This window comes from Bos indicus, chromosome 2 (assembly GCF_029378745.1).
Source record: "Bos indicus isolate NIAB-ARS_2022 breed Sahiwal x Tharparkar chromosome 2, NIAB-ARS_B.indTharparkar_mat_pri_1.0, whole genome shotgun sequence".
NCBI lineage: Eukaryota > Metazoa > Chordata > Mammalia > Artiodactyla > Bovidae > Bos > Bos indicus.
Window position 1 is genome coordinate 37,260,929 of NC_091761.1, and position 24,390 is coordinate 37,285,318.

General features: G+C 41.1%; 1 protein-coding gene across 7 annotated transcripts in view; it reads right to left on the minus strand.

Annotated features, from left to right (window-relative positions):
• The window catches only part of TANC1 (tetratricopeptide repeat, ankyrin repeat and coiled-coil containing 1), a 252,861-nt gene that overhangs the window by 157,193 nt on the left and 71,278 nt on the right, over positions 1-24,390 (minus strand). For all 7 annotated transcript variants that reach the window (XM_070799215.1, XM_070799225.1, XM_070799235.1 and 4 more), the window contains exon 3: positions 12,415-12,494. In XM_070799215.1, coding sequence (XP_070655316.1) covers positions 12,415-12,475 — 61 coding nt within the window. In that variant the 5' untranslated portion in view covers positions 12,476-12,494. The remainder of the gene's footprint in view (positions 1-12,414; positions 12,495-24,390) is intronic.

A 24,390-nucleotide genomic window follows, 5' to 3' on the forward strand; every position in this document is an offset into this window, starting at 1 on the left:
CCTAGATGTCCATCAGCAGATGAATGGATAAGAAAGCTGTGGTACATATACATAATGGAGTATTATTCAGCCATTAAAAAGAATACATTTGAATCAGTTCTAATGAGGTGGATGAAACTGGAGCCTATTATACAGAGTGAAGTAAGCCAGAAAGAAAAACACCAATACAGTATAGTAACGCATATATATGGAATTTAGAAAGATGGTAACAATAACCCTGTATACGAGATAGCAAAAGAGACACTGATGTATAGAACAGTCTTCTGGACTCTGTGGGAGAGGGAGACGGTGGGATGATATGGGAGAATGGCATTGAAATAGGTATAATATCATATATGGAACGAGTCGCCAGTCCAGGTTTGATGCATGATACGGGATGCTTGGGGCTGGTGCACTGGGACGACCCAGAGGGATGGTATGGGGAGGGAGGAGGGAGGAGGGTTCAGGATGGGGAACACATGTATACATGTGGCAGATTCATTTTGATATTTGGCAAAACCAATACAATATTATAAAGTTTAAAAATAAAATAATATTAAAAAATAAGTAAATAAATAAAGGCCCAAGTTTATTCTCACTTTAACTTTTCCAAAACCAGAATGGATTTAATAGCTGATGGCATCTTAAAATTGCTATCAGCCAGGGAATGGTTAGAATGTGGCAGGCCCTGACTGTGCAAACCTATGTTATTACATCTGGACAATTATAACCTCCTCCAGGTTTCAGTCAACAGACTATTTAAAGTCCACTGTGGAAGGAATAAGAGCCCTGGATTTTATCTGAAAGCCTTCCATTAAAACCTCCTTTTGAGATCATGAAAGAATGAAATCAAACTCGTAGAATGAATGTCTGTAACTGGGAAGAAAGTCCTGGAAAAAAAACAGTAAAAAAGACTCAAAATATGCTGCAACATCAATGCTCTTAATGGTGGAGATGATGACGTCATATGGAGAAAAATGAATACTGACAACTAGGTGAAAAAAATGATTTAGAAGAATCAGGTTCTGAATATAAACGTCAAATACCTTAACCAATTTATCTCATTCTCTTCTCATTTTATAAACAAGATTGATATACGTAAAGTATCTTTCTAAAGAAAGGAAATCTCAAGTATATCATTTTAAGTAATAAAGTATGTCAATTAAATTGATAGCAGTTCTTTCTTCCTTAGTAGTACCCAAAATAATGGTGTGTTTTATAATAAATGAAGTACTGTGTTTACACTGATAATCAGAACAGTAAAGACAAGTGTTATGGGCTGAACAGTGTTATCTCAAATCCACATGTTGAAGCCCTAACCCCCAGCATTGATGGCATTTAGAGAAAAGGCCTTAGCAAGATAATTAGGTTTACATGAGGTCATGATGTGGGGCCCTTATAATGAAAGTTACATCCTTATAAGAGGGGACACTGGAGAGCTTTCTGTCTTTAACAGCATGAGGATGCACATTTAAGGCACCATCTGCAAGCCAGAAAGAGGACCTTCAACCAGAACCTGATGATGCTGGCACCTTGAGCTCAGATTTTTAGTCTTTAGAATTGTGAGGAAAAAGACTTGTTTAAGCCACACAGTCTTTGATGTTATGTTGTTGTTGTTCAGTCAGCCAGTCGTGTCTGACTCTTTGCGACACCATGGACTGCAGTGCACCAGGGCTCCCTGTCCCTCACCATCTCCCGAAGTATGCCCAAGTTCATGTCCATTGCATCGGTGATGCCATCCAGCCATCTCATCCTCTGATGCCCTCTTCTCCTCCTGCCCTCAGTCTTTCCCAGCATAGGGACTTTTCCAAAGAGTTGGCTTTTCACATCAGAAAACCAAAACACTGAAGCTTCGGCTTCAGCGTAAGTCCTTCCAATGAGTATTCAGGGTTGATCTCTCTTAAGATTGACTGGTTTGATCTCCTTGTTGTCCGAGGGACTCTCAGGAGTCTTTTCCAGCACCAGAGTTCTAAGGCATCGATTTCTTTGGCACTCTGCCTTCTTCACAGTTGAGCTCTCACAACTGTACCTGATCACTGGGGAGACCATAGCCTTGACTTATGTACCTTTGTTGGTAGAGTTATGTCTCTGCTTTTCAACACACTGTCTAGGTTTGTCATAACTTTCTTGCCAAGAAGCCACTATCTTCTGATTTCATGGCTGCACACCATCTGCAATGACTTTTGAGCCCAAGAAGAGGAAATCTGTCACCCCTTCATGGATCACTGCCTTGTCATGGCGAAGGAGCTTGTGTAACTCGGTGAAGCTATGAGCCATTCCATGTGGGGGCACCCAAGATGGATGGGTCACAACAGAGAGTTCTGACAAAACATGGCCCACTGGAGGAGGGAATGGCAAACCACCCCAGTATACTTGGCATGCGAACCTTATGAACTGTATAAAAAGTATTATGTTATGGCTGCCCATCGACAACAAGAAAATTTAACATCATAAGTCAAAGTATTCTTAAAATCTGGTACTTGGAAAAAAGTTTTATACATAACTTTAAAGTTATTGAGAAAGCTTGCTTGGAGAGGGCTGGTGAGGTGGGGACAAAAAAGCCCTCAAAAGCTACGAGGCATTAACATACAAATTGCTTGATTTTGAGAACTGAATAAGAGTAAGATCGTCAGGAAGTCAGCAGTACACAGGTGGCGCTCCTCCAGCCTCAGCCAGAAGTGTGCATCCTTTTAACCTCTGCTACCAGCCAGTTCCACGGTCTATAAAAACTCCAGACAACTGTCCAAACCATTATAGGCACCTATGTGCATGTCTATATCTAGAGCCATTATTATTACCGAGTAGTCTGTGCTCTGGGACAGCCTCTGGGCACAAAGAATGTCATCATGTACCAAATGCAGCAGAATGATGCTTCCAAACTCCATTGTTCTCAGTCATTCAAGCATGTCCGACTCTTTGCAACCCCACTAACTATAGCCCACCAGCCTCCTCTGTCCATTGGATTCTCCAGGCAAGAACACTGGAGCGGGTTGCCATGGCCTCCTTCAGGGGATCTTCCCAACCCAGGGATCAAATCTGGGTATCCTGCACTGCAGGCAAATTCTTTACCATCTGAGCCACAAGGAAAGCCCTCCTAACTCCCTTAAAAATGGGCAATTCGCTGACAAATTTTTGAAAGCAAAGAAATAAATATCAGCTCCAAAGTCTTGTTTCATCTTGACCTCCATGACAGTGCTGTGGGCATCAGAACACAGACAAGAATCTCTGATTCTACACTGGCACTACAGACAGCTGATGTGTTGTAAAAAGTCTGCCACGAAAGATCGAGGGGCAGGTGAGAGACAGACCCAGATCCTACTTTCCAACTCAGTGATTTCAGATATGAATAAGGGCTTCTCAGTTTAATGCTCTATACCTGGGCTAGGGCAACCCAACTGCTTATCCCTCATTGCCATCCAAAAACTGCAAGACAAGTGTAAGGTCAAAGCCCTAATTCCCTTAAGAGAAAAAATTTAGTGTCAGTCAGTAAGTCAGTTCAGTCGCTCAGTCCTGTCTGACTCTTTGCAACCCCATGGACCACAGCACACCAGACCTTGCTGTCCATCACCAACTCCCAGAGCTTAACCAAATTCATGTCCATTGAGTCAGTGATGCCATCCAACCATCTCATCCTTTGTCATCCCCTTCTCCTTCTGCCCTCAATCTCCTCCAACATCACAGTTCAAAACCATCAATTCTTCAGCGCTCAGCTTTCTTCACAGTCCAACTCTCACATCCATACATGACTACTGGAAAAACCAAAGCCTTGACTAGACAGACCTTTGTTGGCAAAGTAATGTTTCTGCTTTTTAATATGCTGTCTAGGTTGGTCATAACTTTCCTTCCAAGGAGCAAACATCTTTTGATTTCATGGCTGCAGTCACCATCTGCAGTGATTTTGGAGCCCCCCAAAATAAAGTCAGCCACTGTTTCCTCAGTTTCCTCATCTATTTGCCATGAAGTGATGGGACTGGATGCCATGATCTTTGTTTTCTGAAGGTTGAGCTTTAAGCCAACTTTTTCACTCTCCTCTTTCACTTTCATCAAGAGGCTCTTCTCCCATAAGGGTGGTGTCAGTTGTAGATCTGAGGTTATTGATAACCCTAACCCTAAAACATACAAGGAAGCTATAAAGAGGATGGGCGATAGAGCCTTCCATATATAAGACTTCCACTAATTAAGGATATGCTGAGGTGAAATATCTCAGCAACTTGACAAAAACTGTACTTTGAAATCTATTCCTGGGACGTGCCTGGTGATCGAACGGCCAAGACTCTGAGCTCCAACGCAGAGGTTGGGTTCATCCCCGGTCAGGGAACCAGATCTCACAAGCTACAGCTGAGAGTGCACATGCCACAACTAAGACCTGGCACAGCCAATTAAATAAATGTTTTTAAGAAAAAAAATAAATCTATTGTTAAAGCTGCCCGCTAACTCCTGAAATTTCTTTAGCAAGGGGGAAAGCATCTCAGTTTAACTTCACAAAGAAAAAGCATAAAATGCAAGTGACATGATATAAGCTAAAAGGTAAAATGAGTTATTTCCAAAGTATAAATCACCATACAATAGACAAACGACTCAGAGTGGCCCCAGCCTCATCATAAGGGGAAGGCTAAAAGGTCCCTCCAGTGAACACCCAGGACTGGTCTCCTTTAGGATGGACTGGTTGGATCTCCTTGCAGTCCAAGGGACTCTCAAGAGTCTTCTCCAACACCACAGTTCAAAAATTCTTCGGCGCTCAGCTTTCTTCACAGTCCAACTCTCACATCCATACATGACCCCTGGAAAAACCATAGCCTTGACTAGACAGATTGGAATGAAAATCCCAATCCCAAAGAAAGGCAATGCCAAACAATGCTCAAACTACAGCACAATTGCACTCATCTCACATGCTAGCAAAGTAATACTCAAAATTCTCCAAGCCAGGCTTCAGCAATACATGAACTGTGAACTTCCTCATGTTCAAGCTGGTTTTAGAAAAGGCAGAGGAACCAAAGATCAAATTGCCAACATCTGCTGGATCATGGAAAAAGCAAGAGAGTTCCAGAAAAACATCTATTTCTGCTTTATTGACTATGCCAAAGCCTTTGACTGTGTAGATCACAATAAACTGTGGAAAATTCTGAAAGAGATGGGAATACCAGACCACCTGACCTGCCTCTTGAGAAATCTGTATGCAGGTCAGGAAGCAACAGTTAGAACTGGACATGGAACAACAGACTGGTTCCAAATAGGAAAAGGAGTATGTTAAGGCTGTATATTGTCACCCTGCTTATTTAACTTATATGCAGAGTACATCATGAGAAACACTGGGCTGGAAGAAGCACAAGACAGAATCAAGATTGCCTCGAGAAATATCAATAACCTCAGATATGCAGATGACACCACCCTTACGGCAGAAAGTGAAGAGAAACTAAAAAGCCTCTTGATGAAGGTGAAAGTGGAGAGTGAAAAAGTTGGCTTAAAGCTCAACATTCAGAAAACGAAGATCATGGCATCTGGTCCCATCACTTCATGGCAAATAGATGGGGAAACAGTGGAAACAGTGTCAGACTTTATTTTCTGGGGGCTCCAAAATCACTGCAGATGGTGACTGCAGCCATGAAATTAAAAGACGCTTACTCCTTGGAAGGAAAGTTATGACTAACCTAGATAGCATATTCAAAAGCAGAGACATTACTCTGCCAACAAAGGTCCATCTAGTCAAGGCTATGGTTCTTCCTGTGGTCATGTATGGATGTGACAGTTGGACTGTGAAGAAAGCTGAATACTGAAGAATTGATGCTTTTGAACTGTGATGTTGGAGAAGACTCTTGAGAGTCCCTTGGACTGCAAGGAGATCCAACCAGTCCATTCTAAAGGAGATCAGTCCTGGGTGTTCATTGGAAGGACTGATGCTGAAGCTGAAACTCCAGTCCTCTGGCCACCTCATGCGAAGAGTTGACTCATTGGAAAAGACTCTGATGCTGGGAGGGACTAGGGGCAGGAGAAGAAGGCGACGACAGAGGATGAGGTGGCTGGATGGCATCACCGACTCGATGCACATGAGTCTGAGTTAACTCCGGGAGTTGGTGATAGACAGGGAGGCCTGGCATGCTGTGATTCATGGGGTCACAAAGAGTTGGACACGACTGAGCAACTGAACTAACTAACTAAAGATGGCAGAAGAGCCTTTAGTATCCAAAGTCAATGGCAGAATCAGTATTTGCAGAGAGGAAGTCATGGAAAGAAGCTTCTAGAACATAAGTTTCTTGCCTGAGATCAACCAGGAAGGAACATGATGTTTTAGAAGGGTTTTGTTTGTTCTTTAAAGTACTACCCAGTGTCTCTACAAAGAAAAGATGCACTGAACATCTAGCAGAAACCAGATGTCAAGCAAGGCACTTTTGTAGACAGGTTATCTTATTTAACTGGACAACACGCCTGCAAGTTAACTTAACTAGAAGTAAGTTAACAAAGAAATTTGTCCAAGGTCAAGTTATCAGGGAAGTAAACAAGCTAGAATTTGAATTTGCATCTTCTGATTCCCAAGTCTGTGCTTTTTCTATATCCTGTTGATAGATGAGCGACAACAAACAGAAAACCTGATGAAGGAACCAATCAAACCAGACAGAAGAGCAGTCCCACTCCTACTGATAACCAGCCTGTTCCAGTCTGTGTTTAAGTCCTATCCTAACATTTTAAAACAAATTTACTTAAACACTCTTGTAAACAGAAATACAGTACCTTTAGAACTGAATTATTTCTGCTTATTTTGTTGCTTGGGAAACATTTTTGGAGTCACTTAACAACAAGATACCAAATATCCATAGCTCAGCAAGACAGTCACTGTACTAAATTCCTAAATAATAGTCCACAACCACAAAAAAATGGGCAATGCAGCAGAGAATAATCAAAAGCAGCTTCATATTTTCCGGATAAAACAAAGCATCGTTTGTACTCAGGCATTTTTAGAAGGTACCACTGAAAACCAGACTGCAGCCTGGAATGGCTTAAAATACCACATTTAACAATCACATCAATGACTTTTAAACTTTAGAGGCAAACAGCTTCCTTTTACTACAAATTCAAAGTGAAGGATTAGAGGCAAAACTCATAGATTCAGCACACATACAAACTTAGGGACTATCCAATGCCTTAATTAACTCTATTAATTACAAGTGTATTTAGCTGGGTTTTAATGATGAAGAGGTGAAGGTCAAAACTTTTAAATAAATTATTTCAAAGTAAGATCCCCTGCTGAAAAAAACCACCAATAATCAAACAGAAAGGAAAAGCCTAGTAAATGATTCTTTTGGCATATTAAGTAACTTTTCCTTCATCAGTCTATATTTTAATAGAGGCAGCACTACAATTAAAGGTTCACCACACTGCTCTTCTGCCTCAACTTGGAACTACTTCCACACCAATACAGAGAAAGTTGGGAAGTTGGATAGCGCAAGAGACTATGGTTTCAAGTCTGGCAGAGGTCAGAAGGGCCAGACAGGGAGAGGGGTTAGCCTTTTCTAGGAGGGCAGGAGGCCTTCCCCATCTAATGCTTCTAGATTGATGCCATTATCTCCAGCATTAAAAGTGGGGGGGGGGGGGGGATCCACTATCAACAGTGAGATTAGATTATATTATAGATGTTCATTAATATTAAGTTTCAGAGGGCTTCCCTGGTGGCTCAGTGGTAAAGAATCCACCTACCAATGCAGGAGACATGAATTCGATCCCTGATCCGGGAAGATCCCACATGCCTTAGAGAAACTAAGTCCATGCTCCACAACTATTGAGCTGGAGCTCTAGATCCCAGGAGCCACAACTCCTCTGAGTCCACATGCCACAACAGCTGAAGCCCATGTGGCCTAGAGCCCGGGCTCTGCAACAAGAAGCCACCGCGATGAGAAGCCCACACACCACAGCCAGAGAGTAGTCCCTGCTCACTGATACTAGAGAAAAGCTTGCACAGCAGTGAAGGCCCAGCACAGCCCAAAATAGATGGATAAATCACTTTTTAAAAATCAGGTTTCCTAACTCGGAGACCAGTAGAAAAACAGTCCAGAACACTAGCCATGCCATGTACTCACTCTGTGGAGGCAGAAGCTATTATGTTGTAGTGAGCTGCACTAGATATCCGTGTTAGTTAGCTTTTGAAGTGGAGGGGGCCTGCAAATGTCTATGACCAAGAATCCTCCCCAGCGTATGTCTTGGTGGAAGGAAGTCCACCTTGCCCTAGAGAAGCTAAGAAGTCCAAATATACACTTGTTTAGTCTCCCTTACAGCTAGAACACAGGCATGGGAACCAGGTTCAGCCTCTGTCTTTTTTTAGTGACAATCTTTTTCTTGTTCACTGAAAAATACAGGTCTGGAGAGAGTCTATTATTACATTATTTTCATACTGTATTTTTTTAACTTTTTATTTTGTATTGGGAAATAGCCGATTAACAGCGTTGTGATAGCTTCAGGTGAACAGCAAAGGGACTCAGCTATGCGTTTATTAATATATATATCCATTCTCCCTATCTGCCCCACACTTGCAATTTCTCCTTGACTATTCTCAAGCATTCTCGCTTCTAGATGAGTTTTCAAATCAACGTGTCACAACCAAAATAATGCTGGGTACATGTTATTATATACTTGGCCAAATCCACAGAATGCCCAACACCAAGAGTGACCCCGAATGTAAACTATGGACTTTGGGTAATGATGATGTATCAATGGAGGTTCATCGATTGTAACAAGTGTACCTCCCTAATGGGAGAACACTGACAATGGGGAGCTAAGAATGAGTGGAGGCATGGGTATACAGAAAATCTCTGCGCCTTCCTCTCAATTTTGCTGTGAACCGAAAACTGGCTCTAAAAAAACGTACGTCTTTAAAAAGAAAATAGATGGGATTTCACTAGGGATTAAATCATAGGTATAATTTTGTAAGAGCAAGTCAGTTTAAAACAATAAATCTGAGGACTTCCCTGGTGGTCCAGTGGTTAAGACTCCACTCTTCCAACGCAGGGGGCATGGGTTCAATCCCTGGTCAGGGAACTAAGATCCCGCATGCCATGCAGTGCAGCCAAATAATAGCAGTAGTAGCAATATCAGTAATAGTAAGAAATCTACCCATTAGGGAATACAGTATTTCTTGCCATTTATTCAGATCTTCTTTTAAGTCCCCCAACAAAGCTTTAGTATTTTCTTCAATATAAAACCTGTACATTTCCTCTTAGGTTGATATTTAAAGTTCCTGTTTCTATTATAAAATGGGCCTCTTTTCCTATTCATTGTCAGTTCTGCTGTACAGAAAAGATATTAATTTCCTATCCTGGTCTTGAAAGAAAAAGTGAAAGTGTAGTCACTCAGTCTCTTGTGATCTCCCGACTCCTGTGATCCCATGGACTGTAGCCCACTAGGCTCCTCTGTCCATGGAATTTTCCAGGCAAGAACACTGGAGTGGGTTACCATTTCCTTCTCCCGGGGATCTTCCCGACCCAGGGATTGAACCTGGGCCTCCTCTGTTGTGGGCAGACTCTTTATCATCTGAGCCACTACGGAATTCTGCTCTTATAATCTCTCTAAACTATTAGGTCCAGGTTTGATACCAATACTCTTAAATATTAAGAGTTCAGTAATTATTCTTAAATTAAGAAACATTAATGATAGTGACATGATAGATTTCTGACAGCAAAGGTCACTTAGATGTGAGGCAAGAGGCTGCAGACCTATCTCTAGAGAGCTTCAAAATAAAGATAACACCTCATTTGCTTGTTTTAGATCAAGGTTCTAACATAAGAGCAGGGAAAGAAAAAATAGATGTCCTCATCTGGCCCTCTCCACCTTACGGTTTAATATTGATTTTTGCTCCCATGGGCCTGACTCAAGGTCAAGAGAAACTCAGTGTTCCTTTGCACTGGTGGCCTAGTGGGGACAAGGTAAATGTTCCTTCCCAAAAAGCATTTTAAAGTTTTTAATACTGCATTCTCCAAGTAATTCTATAGCCTCCAGAAAACACTTTTTGCTCAGCTATAAGCATTTCCTAGGTTTAAAAGAAAAACAATTGAAAAAGAATTTTACTATTTTTAGAGTTGACTCAATGACTTTCAATAACTTCATATCTCACCACATGTAATACTTGAAATAGCCTTATATACATATAACTTAAATTTCAACACCTGCCAAAATTTTACCAATAGTTTAAGGACTTTTCAATACCTCTGAAAATATATTTGTTTTCTTTTGAAGAATACTAAATTTAACTGAGAGATTTTCCAAATTTTCAAAACAGGTTCAACATAAAAGTGTAGTTCAAGATTGTCTGTTAAAAAAAAAAAAACTACAAAGGATATGAAAAGCTGAACTCAGTATTTTAGACAAATATTTTCTAAATTTCTGTGACTGTGAGTTCAAGCATGTAAAGATGAATTTTATTTTGTGTGTGCAACAAATACTGGTTTAACTGAAAACAGCAGAGCAAAAATTTTCCATATTGCAGCAGATATTATTTCCCAAATTTCAGAGCAGTCTCAGTAGATTAGCCAGCTTTAATTTACAGGGAAACTTAGCTGTGATTTACTTCTATAATGAGAGTTGGCACAGCGTTCAACATAGGAATGGTCAAATTCCAAGTATTTTCCCCAATCATCTTGTGACATAACCATCAAGATTTAAAATTCCATTTGCTTTGTTCCCCAGTGGAATACAACCAGGTTCTAGTTAGGAAGAAAAAGGCATACACCATACAGATGTTTTATGAGAAAAGTTCCCATTGCTTTTTCAAGTTGGTTTGCATTAGTGAAAAACCAAAATGTGGGAATTATTATGAAGAAATGATTCAGAAAACACAGTAGTTGTTCTTTAAAGACCAAAGGGGAAAATAAACCCCAAATCATACGCTCTACAATTAGAAAAGTTTCAGACACAAACAATGTTCACTGTCTGGCCCATCTGAAAGGCAGGGTGCTGAAAATCATTAATATACTGTAATTTCACATGAGCCCGGCATGGGTCACAGAGGATGGTACGGCCTGTTGTGAAAGACTCCATTACTTCATAGGGAGTTTTGGCTTGGAGACCCTGGCTCTGAGAAAAATAACCCACTGGTTGGCAGCTCTAGCCTAACAGACAGCTTTAGGATCTAACTTTATCCTGGAAATTACAAAGGCATCTAAAGAAGCAAATAACACAGCTCCTAGGATGAGTGTCAGCTGAGCTGGAACTGGTTAAAAATTTTTTGTTTTAGACAGCTTTTGGAAAACTCGAGAGGAGGTGGTTTTGGTCTTGACCCAGCAGAGGATGAAGAACCACCCGCCCGCCCCATAGAAATTATGTGAACTGAAAATTCTCCATAGTAACAATCCTAATTAATTATTCAAAGCTGGAAGTTGATTTTCTAAAGTTAAGAGCTAACTATGGTCTCCTGTTTCCATTATCAAAGACTGGTCTCTTCTTTGCATCTGCTTAGCCAGGCATTAATGAGAAGCTTTTAATAGAATTTTTCAGCAACTTCACAACAAAGTCTCTACTTGGTTAAAGGGAAATTAATAACAGAAAATCCATCTAGGTTCCATATAAACAAAATTTTATAAGTTCACTTATTCTTTTACAGAAACAACATAACAATATTACCAGAAGGCATTACAAGATCTTTCGAATTAGAGTTAACTATAATTCAACTTATTTATATCTTAATAGAAATTAAAACTAAACTGTTATTCAATATACAGTAACTCAGAAAACCAGCCATTCTCCGACCCTGGATTAACATGAGTTTACAGAGTGAAATGGTACATTTCAGGGCAATCAATCCATGCTAACAGATTTTTATTGTGCAACACAGGCAGATAACGTAGATTTTCTGGTGAGTGGTCACCAAAATAACCTTATAGGACTTTACCACACAGAATGCAGTGTAGAATCATACAATAACCGCATACGCACCAGAACTCTAGTACAAACGGGAGAGAAATCCAAGCCAAATTAAGTAGCTCTCATCATAATGAAAACTAGCAGCCTGGCAATCAGCGGGGCTACACCTGTTAGGGGGAAAATCTGATACTCAAAAGATGAGGACCAGTCAGCCAGCAGTTGGTCAAACATAAAATGCAAGCGTGTGTGGGAAAAGAGAAAGGGCTTTCTAGAAACCAAATTCCTAGGCACACCTGCTCTCCCTAAATGTCTATAACTCTGCCTCTGGATCTGAATGAAATGATAAAATTATGACCCTTACAAGTCTTTAGGGAAAGGATTTGGTTCAGAACCCAAACTCAATTTTCAAAGTCCCCTCCCAGAAGAAAGCACAGAAATACATTCAGGTTCTCATGGCCTCCTGGACGCTGTTTGTTCTAACCCGTATCAGTTCTCTGATCCATTCCCAAGACAATAGCAGCCTGGATTAAGCAGGGCCTTTCGGACTCAAGAACGACCATGCTTGCTCAGTTCAACTCCATCTTGGACACATACCTGTTTCCTTCTTGCTTCCCTTTCCTCCCTCTCGGCTCTTCTTCAGCACAGCCTTTAACATTTTCAACACTCCTTTGCTTCTAAAGAGAAGAGGAGGGGAAGGAAGAGGAATTAAAAATTATAAACTGGAACTGAACTTGCATACTGACACAAAAGGCAACTTGTCTTCAAACAAACAGATCACTTAGGATAAAGGTAACTTGAGTTTTACATTAATTTTCTGTGAATAAACTAACATGGGGAACTAAAAGCTAAAGACAGAGTGTTTTATAACACAATGAAGTGATCAGAAGGTCACTGTCTTTTTATAAAAGTAGGAAAAAAAAACACAATGGTGCATTCTCAGCATTCCACATCTAATTAAGGTTATGAGGCTAAATCTGGACACATTACTGTAAGATGTCTGGCATAGGAATGTGGGTCTCCCCCGGTTCATGAAAAGAAAACATTAAGACAGAATCAAAAAGATAACAGTTAAGAAGGAAGCTACATGGTTAACGGCATGTTTTACAGGTGCTACTGATTATACAACCATAAGGAAAACATTTTGGAAGGCTAATCAGAATAAAACGTAACTGAAAAACATTTGGAAAATAAATACAGTGGGAACACTTTTCAACCCTGATGTCAGGGGATCTGATCAAATAGCACACACTGCAATGGGTTTTTACCACATATAGTCAGGGCTTTGGAGGTGGGGGTGGTGAGGTAAGGAGAACAGGCCTGTGGCTGAATCCCTTCAATAATGAGCTGTATTTTTTAAGCAGGGTTATATTGAGCACATAAAAACAACACAATGGTCCAGGCCTAAGATGAAACATAAAACCACCCCTCAAGCAAGAGACAGACAAAAGGACCATTATTTTGTCAGTTAGGCTTCTTTAGCTCTCTTCCCTCCACTAACTCAGATGAGATGGCCAGACAACCCCAAACAGTAACAAATCTGAATGGGTTGTGTTACCATCACACCTTTGTTAACACGCTAAGGAGAGACAGGTAGAAGAAGGCGAGCAGCTTGCTGCTGAAGAGAAAGCACAGAGGGGACAGACAACTCTTCTGCAGAAAAACTTGCCTCGTGAGCACCAATGCTTCCAAAGGCCTCGGTATAACACCCAACACAAGCACACACCACCCCAGAGTTGATTCAAGGTTTTCCACTGAGAGGGAGGAAGAGTCCCAAAGTGCGGCCATGTACAACATAAGCGCACAGGGTGACCTTTCTTATCATTGGGTCTGGGCCTGTATTTATCTTTCCAAGCCTTTTGTTTTCTTGATGAAGAAACAGAGACCCTGGGAGGCCAACTCGCCCAGGGGTCACACACGCTAATTAACAGTAGGGCCAGAATCTAAACAGCAGACTCCCAGCAAGGGTCCCCCTCCTTCCAAGGCGCTGGCCTCTCTGCTCCATGCAATGAAAGCTTTGGACAACAGCAATCAAACTAGCAAAAAAAATTAACAACTAACCAACCAACCTGAAAGATACTAGAAGAAAATATCTTAAGCAGAATTTGGAGAAAGCCACAGTGAAACTTACTGAGGGTTAAATCATCTTACAGAAAAAAAGTATTTACACACAAAAGGGGCATGGCTTAGAGCCTAATTCTTTTTTAAAAAGCTACTTGAATGGACCCTTGTGAAAAGACATGGGTTTCATGACGTGCAAGCTCTGAATTTGGAAGTGGGCCACAGTGTGCTTCCATAGGGGAACCGTGGAAGCACAGACTTCTCTTGACAGTCATGCTTGAAGGAAACAATGCAAAATGTTGTGGCATTTAAAAAAAGGGGGGGTAGGCAAAATTAGATAATAAATACATGCCTGGTAAGCACAGACATTTTCTTTTTCAAATTAAAAAACCAATCAACCAAACTTCAAGGTTTGTCATTTAGCAAAGACTACATACTAAAGAAATAAGACAAAGACAATTATCGATGGAGCCTTGCCAGCAGAGCTTGGCCAAGGCCCTCATGGAACTTTTCCCTGTGTTTTCCTGGATCACTGAACAGCTCAGGCCCCATAGTGGTGGTGAAGCTACCCCTGATTAACCACCCAGGTCTCCACCAATCGACAACAGATCTACACACCTTTTGGAATACATGTCCCACAGGCTAAGGACTGGCAGACGTGGAGGTGGGCATCTCATCTCAGGTACCTTAGATACCTATTTCAAGGAGATCAGCTGTTTTCAGGAAAGTCACATTTTCCATATCAGTGGTCTCCAATGAAGAGGCTATCAAATATCTGCTATAAGTTTTTCTCCCATTTCTTGCTTCCCCCACTAAATAGTAACTCAATGGAAAGAACCTATATTTATATTTTAAATGATATTCAAACTGCAACATGGAGAAATTTTGATTATGTGTGTGTGCATGCTCAGTCACTCGGCTGTGTCCAACTCTGCGACCCCATGGACTGTAGCCCTCCAGACTCCTCTGTCCATGAAAATTTCCAAGCAAGAATACTGGAATGGATTGCCATTTCCTACTCCAGGAGATCTTCCTAACCCAGGGATTGAAACCATGTCTCTTGCATTGGCAAGCAGATTCTTGACCACTGTGCCATCTGGGAGGCCCCCCCTTAAATGATTGTATCTGAGTAAAAAATTAAGGACCCCTCCCAGCCCCCATACACACATAAGCTGGAAAGGAAAAAAGGAAGACTGCTCCCTGTGGGCTAAATTCTGAAATTAACACAGATCAGAGTAGAGCTATGCAAAGTCCCACTTAGTCATGGCCCAAAAGATGTAACTGGAACTTGACATACATCAACAGACCATTTAAACACTGAGCCCATCTGAAGCAAGGTGGTCAGAAACAGCAAGAGCAGTAATAAGCTGGTGGGGTCCACATTAGCAGTATCATCCAGAGAAGATTCTCTGCACACCTGATAGAATCTATGAATTCATAAGTGCATACCCCCCGCATCCAGAAACAGACCCTCTAGGCTATGGTACCCAGTGCTATTTAACACTGGCATCATAACTACTTTCCCTTCTTCTGATTCTGTTCTCACTGAGCAGGGCCTCATAACCTGACTTTTTAACCTAACAACGGAGGAGGAGAGTGTGCTGGCTCTGGTCAACCCAACACAATTGCCTAGCTTGTTGGCAGATATGACTCTGGGAATAAATTAATAAACTGGTGTTCTGGCTTGAAACAAAAGCTCTCATGAGAAAGAGTTCTGCCAAAGGGAGTCACTTTGCCAAGTACCATCTATTTAAGACATAAAGAATATTAAGTTTCTGATTCCAATTAGAGGACTAAAAAAAAAAAAAAAAGTGGTAAATTCTCGAATGCAAATGCCACCGTGAAGCAGTCTTCTGAGAGCAGCTGCAGGACTCCTCCTGAATGACGCCTTCTGCATCACCTCCCTTCCTGTAGCAGCTTCAACTACTGTCACTGTTCATCTAAAAAGGGTGAGCACTGCCTGCTACACAAGTGAATCAGACAGAAACTATGCAAACCAGCCTTCCAGGCACAGTAATTCAGACCCAAATGATTAAATAATAAGCCCGACACCCAGAAAAGAAATTGCCAGAAAACAAAGAGACGCCAGAAGTTATCAGTTCAGTTCAGTTGTTCAGTCGCGTCCGACTCTTTGCGACCCCATGAATCGCAGCATGCCAAGCCTCCCTGTCCATCATCAACTCCCGAAGTTCACTGAGACTCATGTCCATCGAGTCAGTGATGCCATCCAGCCATCTCATCCTCTGTCGTCCCCTTCTCCTCCTGCCACCAATCCCTCCCAGCATCAGAGTCTTTTCCAATGAGTCAACTCTTCGCATGAGGTGGCCAAAGTACTGGAGTTTCAGCTTTAGCATTAGTCCTTCCAATGAAGACCCAGCACTGATCTCCTTTAGGATGGACTGGTTGGATCTCCTTGCGGTCCAAGGGACCCTCAAGAGTCTTCTCCAACACCACAGTTCAAAAGCATCAATTCCTTGGCACTCAGCTTTCTTCACAGTCCAACTCTTACATCCATACGTGACCACTAGAAAAACCATAGCCTTGACTAGACGGACCTTTGATGGCAAAGTAATGTCTCTGCTTTTGAATATGCTAAGTTGGTCATAACTTTCCTTCCAAGGAGTAGGCGTCTTTTAATTTCATGGCTGCAATCACCATCTGCAATGATTTTGGAGCTCCAAAAAATAAAGTTTGACACTGTTTCCACTGTTTCCCCATCTATTTGCTATGAAGTGATGGGACCAGATGCCATGATCTTAGTTTTCTGAATGTTGAGTTTTAAGCCAACTTTTTCACTCTCCTCTTTCACTTTCATCCAGAGGCTTTTTAGTTCCTCTTCACTTTCTGCCATAAGGGTGGTGTCATCTGCATATCTGAGGTTATTGATATTTCTCCCGGCAATCTTGATTCCAGCTTGTGCTTCTTCCAGCCCAGAGTTTCTCATGATGTACTCTGCATATAAGTTAAATAAGCAGGGTGACAATATACAGCCTTGACGTACTCCTTTTCCTATTTGGAACCAGTCTGTTGTTCCATGTCCAGTTCTGTTTCTACCTGACCTGCATATAGGTTTCTCAAAAGGCAGGTCAGGTGGTCTGGTATTCCCATCTCTTTCAGAATTTCCACAGTTTATTGTGATCCACATAGTCAAAGGCTTTGGCATAGTCAATAAAGCAGAAGTAGATGTCTTTCTGGAACTCTCTTGCTTTTTCCATGATCCAGCAGATGTTGGCAATTTGATCGCTAGTTCCTCTGCCTTTTCTAAAACTAGCTTGAACATCTGGAAGTTCATGGTTCACATACTGTTGAAGCCTAGCTTGGAGAATTTTGAGCATTACCTTACTAGCGTGTGAGATGAGTACAATTGTGCGGTAGTCTGGGCATTCTTTGGCATTGCCTTTCTTTGGGATTGGAATGAAAACTGACCTTTTCCAGTCCTGTGGCCACTGCTGAGTTTTCCAAATTTGCTGCCATATTGAGTGCAGCACTTCTACAGTATCATCTTTCAGGATTTGAAACAGCTCAACTGGAATTCCATCACCTCCACTAGCTTTGTTCATAGTGATGCTTCCTCAGGCCCACTTGACTTCACATTCCAGGATGTCTGGCTCTAGGTGAGTGATCACACCATCGTGATTATCTGCGTCATGAACTAAAATGGACTGGAATGGGTGAATTTAACTCAGATGACCATTATATCTACTACTGCGGGCAGGAATCCCTTAGAAGAAATGGAGTAGCCATCACGGTCAACAAGAGTCCGAAATACAGTACTTGGATGCAATCTCAAAGACAGAATGATCTCTGTTCGTTTCCAAGGCAAATCATTCAATATCATGGTAATCCAAGTCTATACCCCAACCAGTAACACTGAAGAAGCTGAAGTTGAATGGTTCTATGAAGACCTACAAGACCTTTTAGAACTAACACCCAAAAAAAGATGTTCTTTCATTATAGAGGACTGGAATGCAAAAGTAGGAAGTCAAGAAACACCTGGAGTAACAAGCAAATTTGGCCTTGGAGTACAGAATGAAGCAGGGCAAAGGCTAATAGAGTTTTGCCAAGAGAACACACTGGTCATAGCAAACACCCTCTTCCAACAGCACAAGAGAAGACTCTATACATGGACATCACCAGATGGTCAACACCAAAATCAGATTGATTATATTCTTTGCAGCCAAAGATGGAGAAGCTCTATACAGTCAGCAAAAACAAGACCGGGAGCTGACTGTGGCTCAGATCATGAACTCCTTATTGCCAAATTTAGACTGAAATTGAAGAAAGTAGGGAAAACCACTAGACCATTCAGGTATGACCTAAATCAAATCCCTTATGATTACACAGTGGAAATGAGAAATAGATTTAAGAGACTAGATCTGATAGAGTGCCTGATGAACTATAGACAGAGGTTCGTGACATTGCATAGGAGACAGGGATCAAGACCATCCCCATGGAAAAGAAATGCAAAAAAGCAAAATGGCTATCTGAGGAGGCCTTACAAATAGCTGCGAAAAGAAGAGAAGCGAAAAGCAAAGGAGAAAAGGAAAGATATAAGCATCTGAATGCAGAGTTCCAAAGAATAGCAAGAAGAGATAAGAAAGCCTTCCTCAGTGATCAATGCAAAGAAATAGAGGAAAACAACAGAATGGGAAAGACTAGAGATCTCTTCAAGAACATTAGAGATACCATGGGGACATTTCATGCAAAGATGGGCTCCATAAAGGACAGAAATGGTATGGACCTAAGAGAAGCAGAAGATATTAAGAAGAGGTGGCAAGAATACACAGAAGAACTGTACAAAAAAGAAGTTATCAAGTTCCTGCTAAATTAAAAGATCATACATGTAAGGATGTACTTAAAAACAAGCATGATAGGATAAAATAAGAAATACTGTCCTTTTTCACTTTACCATATTACAGATCAAGAGTCACAGGTATAACAAAAATAAACACTGGCCAAATAGAATTCCTCAATGTCTGCCACATAAAAACCTTGGCTTCTACCACACAAGTAGTATAAACATATGGTTGGATATAAATATTTAAAAATAAATATTGGAAAAAGTGGAGAATTTTGGTCCTCATTTCTTTATATATTTTTTGAGGAAGAGAGAAAAGACCAGCCTCTAGGTCACAACAACTGAAATTATCTAATGAGAGAAAATTTCCTATAATGTTCATTTAAAAGAAAATAAAATGAGCATGTGACATTATCTTCAATGATCTGAAGTCACCCAGATTTTCTTGTTTTTCTACTATCCTTCAACATCAAAGTTTCCCAAATGCCACAAATTCTTCCTTTTAAAACTCAGGAAGTTAAATCAACTATTTAGTTTACTTTTACTTCTCAGATTTCTCCTTTAACACATAAACTCTTTGGAGATAGGCATAATGTCTCCATGTTATATGTTAAATAAGCATTCTGCATAGTGATTACAATGGTATATAAAATATAACAAAAGTTATCCTAGATTAAACACTGAGATGATTTCAAAACAAGACAAAAACCTATTTCAGTCTGCAATCCCAATGGCAGTATCATAAACATGACCACTTTGTGTGAAATCACAAAGTAATACCAGCCTTCAAACCTTCCTCTTCTGGAGTGCCTTACTGCCTATTTACATTATTTCAAGTGGAATCCATGAGGCAGGGACTGTTTATTCTTGAACAGATACAAACAGAAGCCGGAACACAGTCTTCGCACCCACTCTGTTCTCAGTATTTGTTGACAGATTTAACTAGGCTGCAATGAACACAGATGAGCTATTTCCTCCAAATCAAGCAATTAAACAACATTTATAGCAGTTTATAAATTACAAAGAACATTCCTATATATTTTCATTTGCAAAGAATGCAAAAAAACTCAGTTAAATCCATGAGATACTTGGGAGGAAAATGCTGCATTTTACAGTACCCTGTCATGTCCTCACCTGAGTCAGCCTTAAAAATCTCAAGATAATAAAACCTTATCCAGTTATCCTGCACACCTAAACATATGCTCTTTGCTCACTCTATGGAAAGGAACTCCTTGCATCAAACCATCTACCTGACCTCACAGCAAAGCAGTCTCAGAAGGTGACTCCATTCTTCAGTCATTGAAACATGTATATTATCATATGTGAAATAGATCGCCAATCCAGGTTCGATGCATGAGACAGGGTGCTCAGGGCTGGTGCACTGGGATGACCCAGAGGGATGGGATGGGGAGGGAGGTGGGAGGGGAGTTCAGGATGGGGAACACATGTACACCCGTGGCAGATTTATGTCAATGTATGGCAAAACCAATACAATATTGTAATTAGCCTCCAATAAATAAAATAAAATAAAATTTTTAAAAAGGGGATGTAATGTATAGCATGGTGATAATAATCAATAACATTGTATTATAAGTTGGAAAGTTGCTAAGTAAATATTGAAAGTTCTCATCAAAAGAAAGGTGATGGCAACAGTGTATGGTGAAAAATGGTAACTAAACTTCCTGTGATCATTTCACAATGTATAAATTTGTCAAATCATTGTATCTTACATCAAAACAAATATAGTATTGTATGTCAATTATACTTCAAAAAATAAATAAATAAATAAAAATAACCTACTTAATTTGTAAAAAGAAATAAAGCAAGCCAGAGTAGCAATATTTACGAGTGAAAAACACTGGACAGTAAGACACGCATACTCATTACGAAAAAAAAAATTTTTTTTTTATTTCAGAGAAGAGAGACATCAAAAATATCCTCAATTTTAGGGACTCAAAAGATTTTCAACCTAATAAGATTTAAGACTCACCTAACACAATAGTCATGACATTTGCAGGACTGCCTTTAGAACTTTCCTTTGCACTGGCAACTTTTACTATTTATCAAAAGAAAGGAAATGGGTGACAGTGGTGATGGGGTGATGGTGTCTAAAGCAGCCTATAGGATAAATAATACGGAAGGGAGCAAGCTAGAGAAAACAAAGTCGAATAGAGACCACAAAAGGAAACAAAGAGCTCTGCTAGAGGGGGCGCTGGCTGCTGCTGAAACTCATGGAAAACTGTACTGTTAATAGAAGCTTCCTGAAAGCAAGAGCCATATCTTGAGGACATTCTTTTAGAGTTCCCAGGAGGCTGGGAGAAAAACCAACCCTTGATGAATACTTGAAATTCCAGGCGGTCTCTCTCACATTTTCCCCCATCCTGGCTAGTAGAGAAAACCTAGGAGTCAGGAGACCCGACCCTGGCATTGTGACAGGAAACAGGCCACTAGACGTCTCTAGGATGCAGATGCTTCGTCCAGGAAAGTTGCAAGAGAAGGGGTTATTGATCAAGAAATCAGAAAGCAATTGTGATGATAAGTTAAAATAGTGGCCTTTCATACGGCTTAACATGCAGAGCTGGGGAAAAGGAGATAAAGCACAGGCGAATGATGCCCTAGGACACAACAGACCTAACCATTTGGTCCTCCTTATTTGAAGTCATTCTACAAACTCTACCTTTAATTCTGCTGTTCTTTAAAATCAGGTTTGTCTTAGGCAAAAAGATGCCCAGTTTGAGTTATTAAAAGGAAAGTAAAATTTACAGTCACAAGTAATGTGAATTTAAAAGAGTTCTGGGGGGGGAGGGGACAAACAGAGTTCTGGGCATGAAATTTGAACTCAGATGCTTAAGTTCTGATGCCCCAAATTCAGTGCAAATTCCCTATTAGATCGAAGTCATTTTCAACCCCTATTTAAAATATTCTGTAGAAAGATACACAAGTTGTTTTGAGAAACATGTCTTTAAAAATCTGAGTCTCCTAAGCTAGTATTTCATGTTGCTAAAAAATTACTACATATAAGTTTGTTTAAAGAAGTTTTCATTTTGATAATACTTGGCAGAAGAGAAATTTTACTTTTGGAAGAAAATATGAAGAAGTTACCTGCTTCTGGCTACAAGATCCATTTTCCTATATTGTGAAGAGATTTGTTTCATTCAACTTGGAATACCATCCCCTTCATAAAACCTTCCCAGGCCATGATAGTCAGAAGGTACCTTTAATTCCACACCTCACTTTGTACTATCAATAAAAATCACAGTGAAAAACGTTGAACTCTACAAATCTCCCATGGCACCTAAAAATGTCCCTTACATGTAACAAACACCTAGTAAGTCTCCTTAAATGAAAGAATAGTGGGGTTGTTATGGAGGGGAAATGAAAATCAATTGCAATTCTCTCCCACAACAGATTTGGGCTAATAATGTAAGAATTCTTCTGTTACCAAGTACTAATTTCCAAGTTTATGGACAAAGTTATTTGACTTACACACGATGAACAGCACATTCCCATGGCAGGATCTGCTGTGTTATCAGGCTTTCAGAAGTACCAGCTGCAGGTAGGTTTTATTTTGGGATTTTAAATACACACACAGAAGGGATAAGTACAACAACAGAGAAGCCAAAACCTGAAATCAATACATTCTGCCTCAAACCAGGAAAGGCTCAGATAGGGAAATAACCAAGTCCAGCTGCTGCTGCTGCTGCTGCTAAGTCGCTTCAGTCGTGTTCGACTGTGCGACCCCATAGACGGCAGCCCACCAGGCTCTGACATCCCCAGGATTCTCCAGGCAAGAACACTGGAGTGGGTTGCCATTTCCTTCTCCAATGCATGACAGTGAAAAGTGAAAGTGAAGTCACTCAGTCATGTCCAACTCTTCGTGATCCCATGGACTGCAGCCTACCAGGCCCCTCCATCCATGGGATTTTCCAGGCAAGAGTACTGAAGTGGGTTGCCATTGCCTTCTCCGAACCAAGTGCAGAGTTCCTGGCAATTATCATTATGCCTCCCAGGTCAATGGTTCTCATACAGGATGGAGCACCAGCCTTGCAGAAAGCCCCTGCTCATCTAGAAGCTTCACACAGGTGCTCCCCAACCAGGCACCTGCCTCCCAACCTAACAGCATGCTACCTAACTAGAGAACAAAATAACTGTGACATTATTACCATCACCACCACCATCTAGATGGCCATAGATATTTATTAGAGAAAGAAAAGGCATTTCACAAGCTCACTTAAAAAATCTATTTCAAAAGCTTCCTCTTAGAAGCCTTCCTGCTCTTATTTTAATTGCTTGTCCACCTGCCTCCTCCACTAGGCTGTGGGCCTCTGAATGGTCAGACCCTGCCAAGCTTCACCAGCACAGTTTTCTCACTTCAATATCAATGGATATATCAGAGAGGAACACAATCTTAATCCATCTCTAATTCTCAAAGGGAAAAACTGTACCTCAAAACACATTGCCAGCCTATTTAAGTAAATGTAACCTCCTTGTTTAAAATGCAAGACCCTGAGCATCAGAGGAACTTGTCCTGACTCTCCTAAGACAAGGTTACAACCCGATTTTCCAATTACAGAATAAGCACTGGGCTAGGTGTTTCATTCTGCACACATTCCTGAGTCTCCACTCTGTGCCAATCAAAGAGGGGCACAAAGTATAATATGTTGGAGGAGGAAGACAACATCATCAACAAACATGGGCAGGAAGCCACAAGTCCAGGCCTCCCTTTTCTCTGTAAAGTGAAACTGAAGTCTGAGAGGAGCAGAGATGGTTCAGAGTAGCCCCTGTAGAGAAGAGGAAGGCAAGCACAAGATTAAAAGGGCAGCTCAACAGTTCTGATTGCCCAACCAAGAGCAAGACACAATGAAAGTGTGCAATTCCATCCTGCGATGCTCAGCCCCAAGGAAGAACCATCCAGAGGACAAGAGGTTTGATCGGCCATCGGGTGTTGGCAGCGCAGGTGCAACAGGAGTGGTTGGGGTGCTTGTACAAGAGTACCCAGAGTGGTGTGCCATGAAGTGAGGCTGGACAGGAAGCAACTGGAGCCCTGAGAAGAAGCACAGCCAGAGAGAACAGGGATGGTGTTTCAGAGAGATCAAAGAGCAAATACAGAGGGGTAAGTGAATGAAGAAGCTAAACAGAGGCTGTCTGATCCTCTTAATTTTAAATTCTTGGATATGGAACAATTCCAGACACTGTTAAAGCCCACATGACTGCCAACAGCATGGTTCACTGAAGTGGAACGTCCTCAAGTGAGGATCGGAAGCAAAGAAGTCAAGGAACTTGAATCTTGGCCTGGGAAAGGGTCATTCAGATGCTCCCTGCAGTAAGGGAGGCAAGGTTAAGGATATCAGCCACCACTCTAACAGCCAGTATTTACCAAAGTCTTTACCATATATCGGGTTTCCCTGGTAGCTTAGCTGGTAAAGAAGCTGCCTGCAATGCAGGAGACCCTGCATTGGTTCGATTTCTGAGTTGGGAAGATCCCCTGGAGAAGGGAATGGCTACCCACTCCAGTATTCTGGCCTGGAGAATTCCATGGACAGAGGAGCCTGGCAGGCTACAGCCCATGGGGTTGCAAAGAGTCAGACACGACTGAGTGACTTCCACTTTCCTTTCTTTACTGTCTATCAGTTAAGTGGAAGAGTTTTATATTCTTCAGCAACCTCATTTTTAAAATCTTTAAAAAATCATTTATGGGACAGTCTCACTGATTC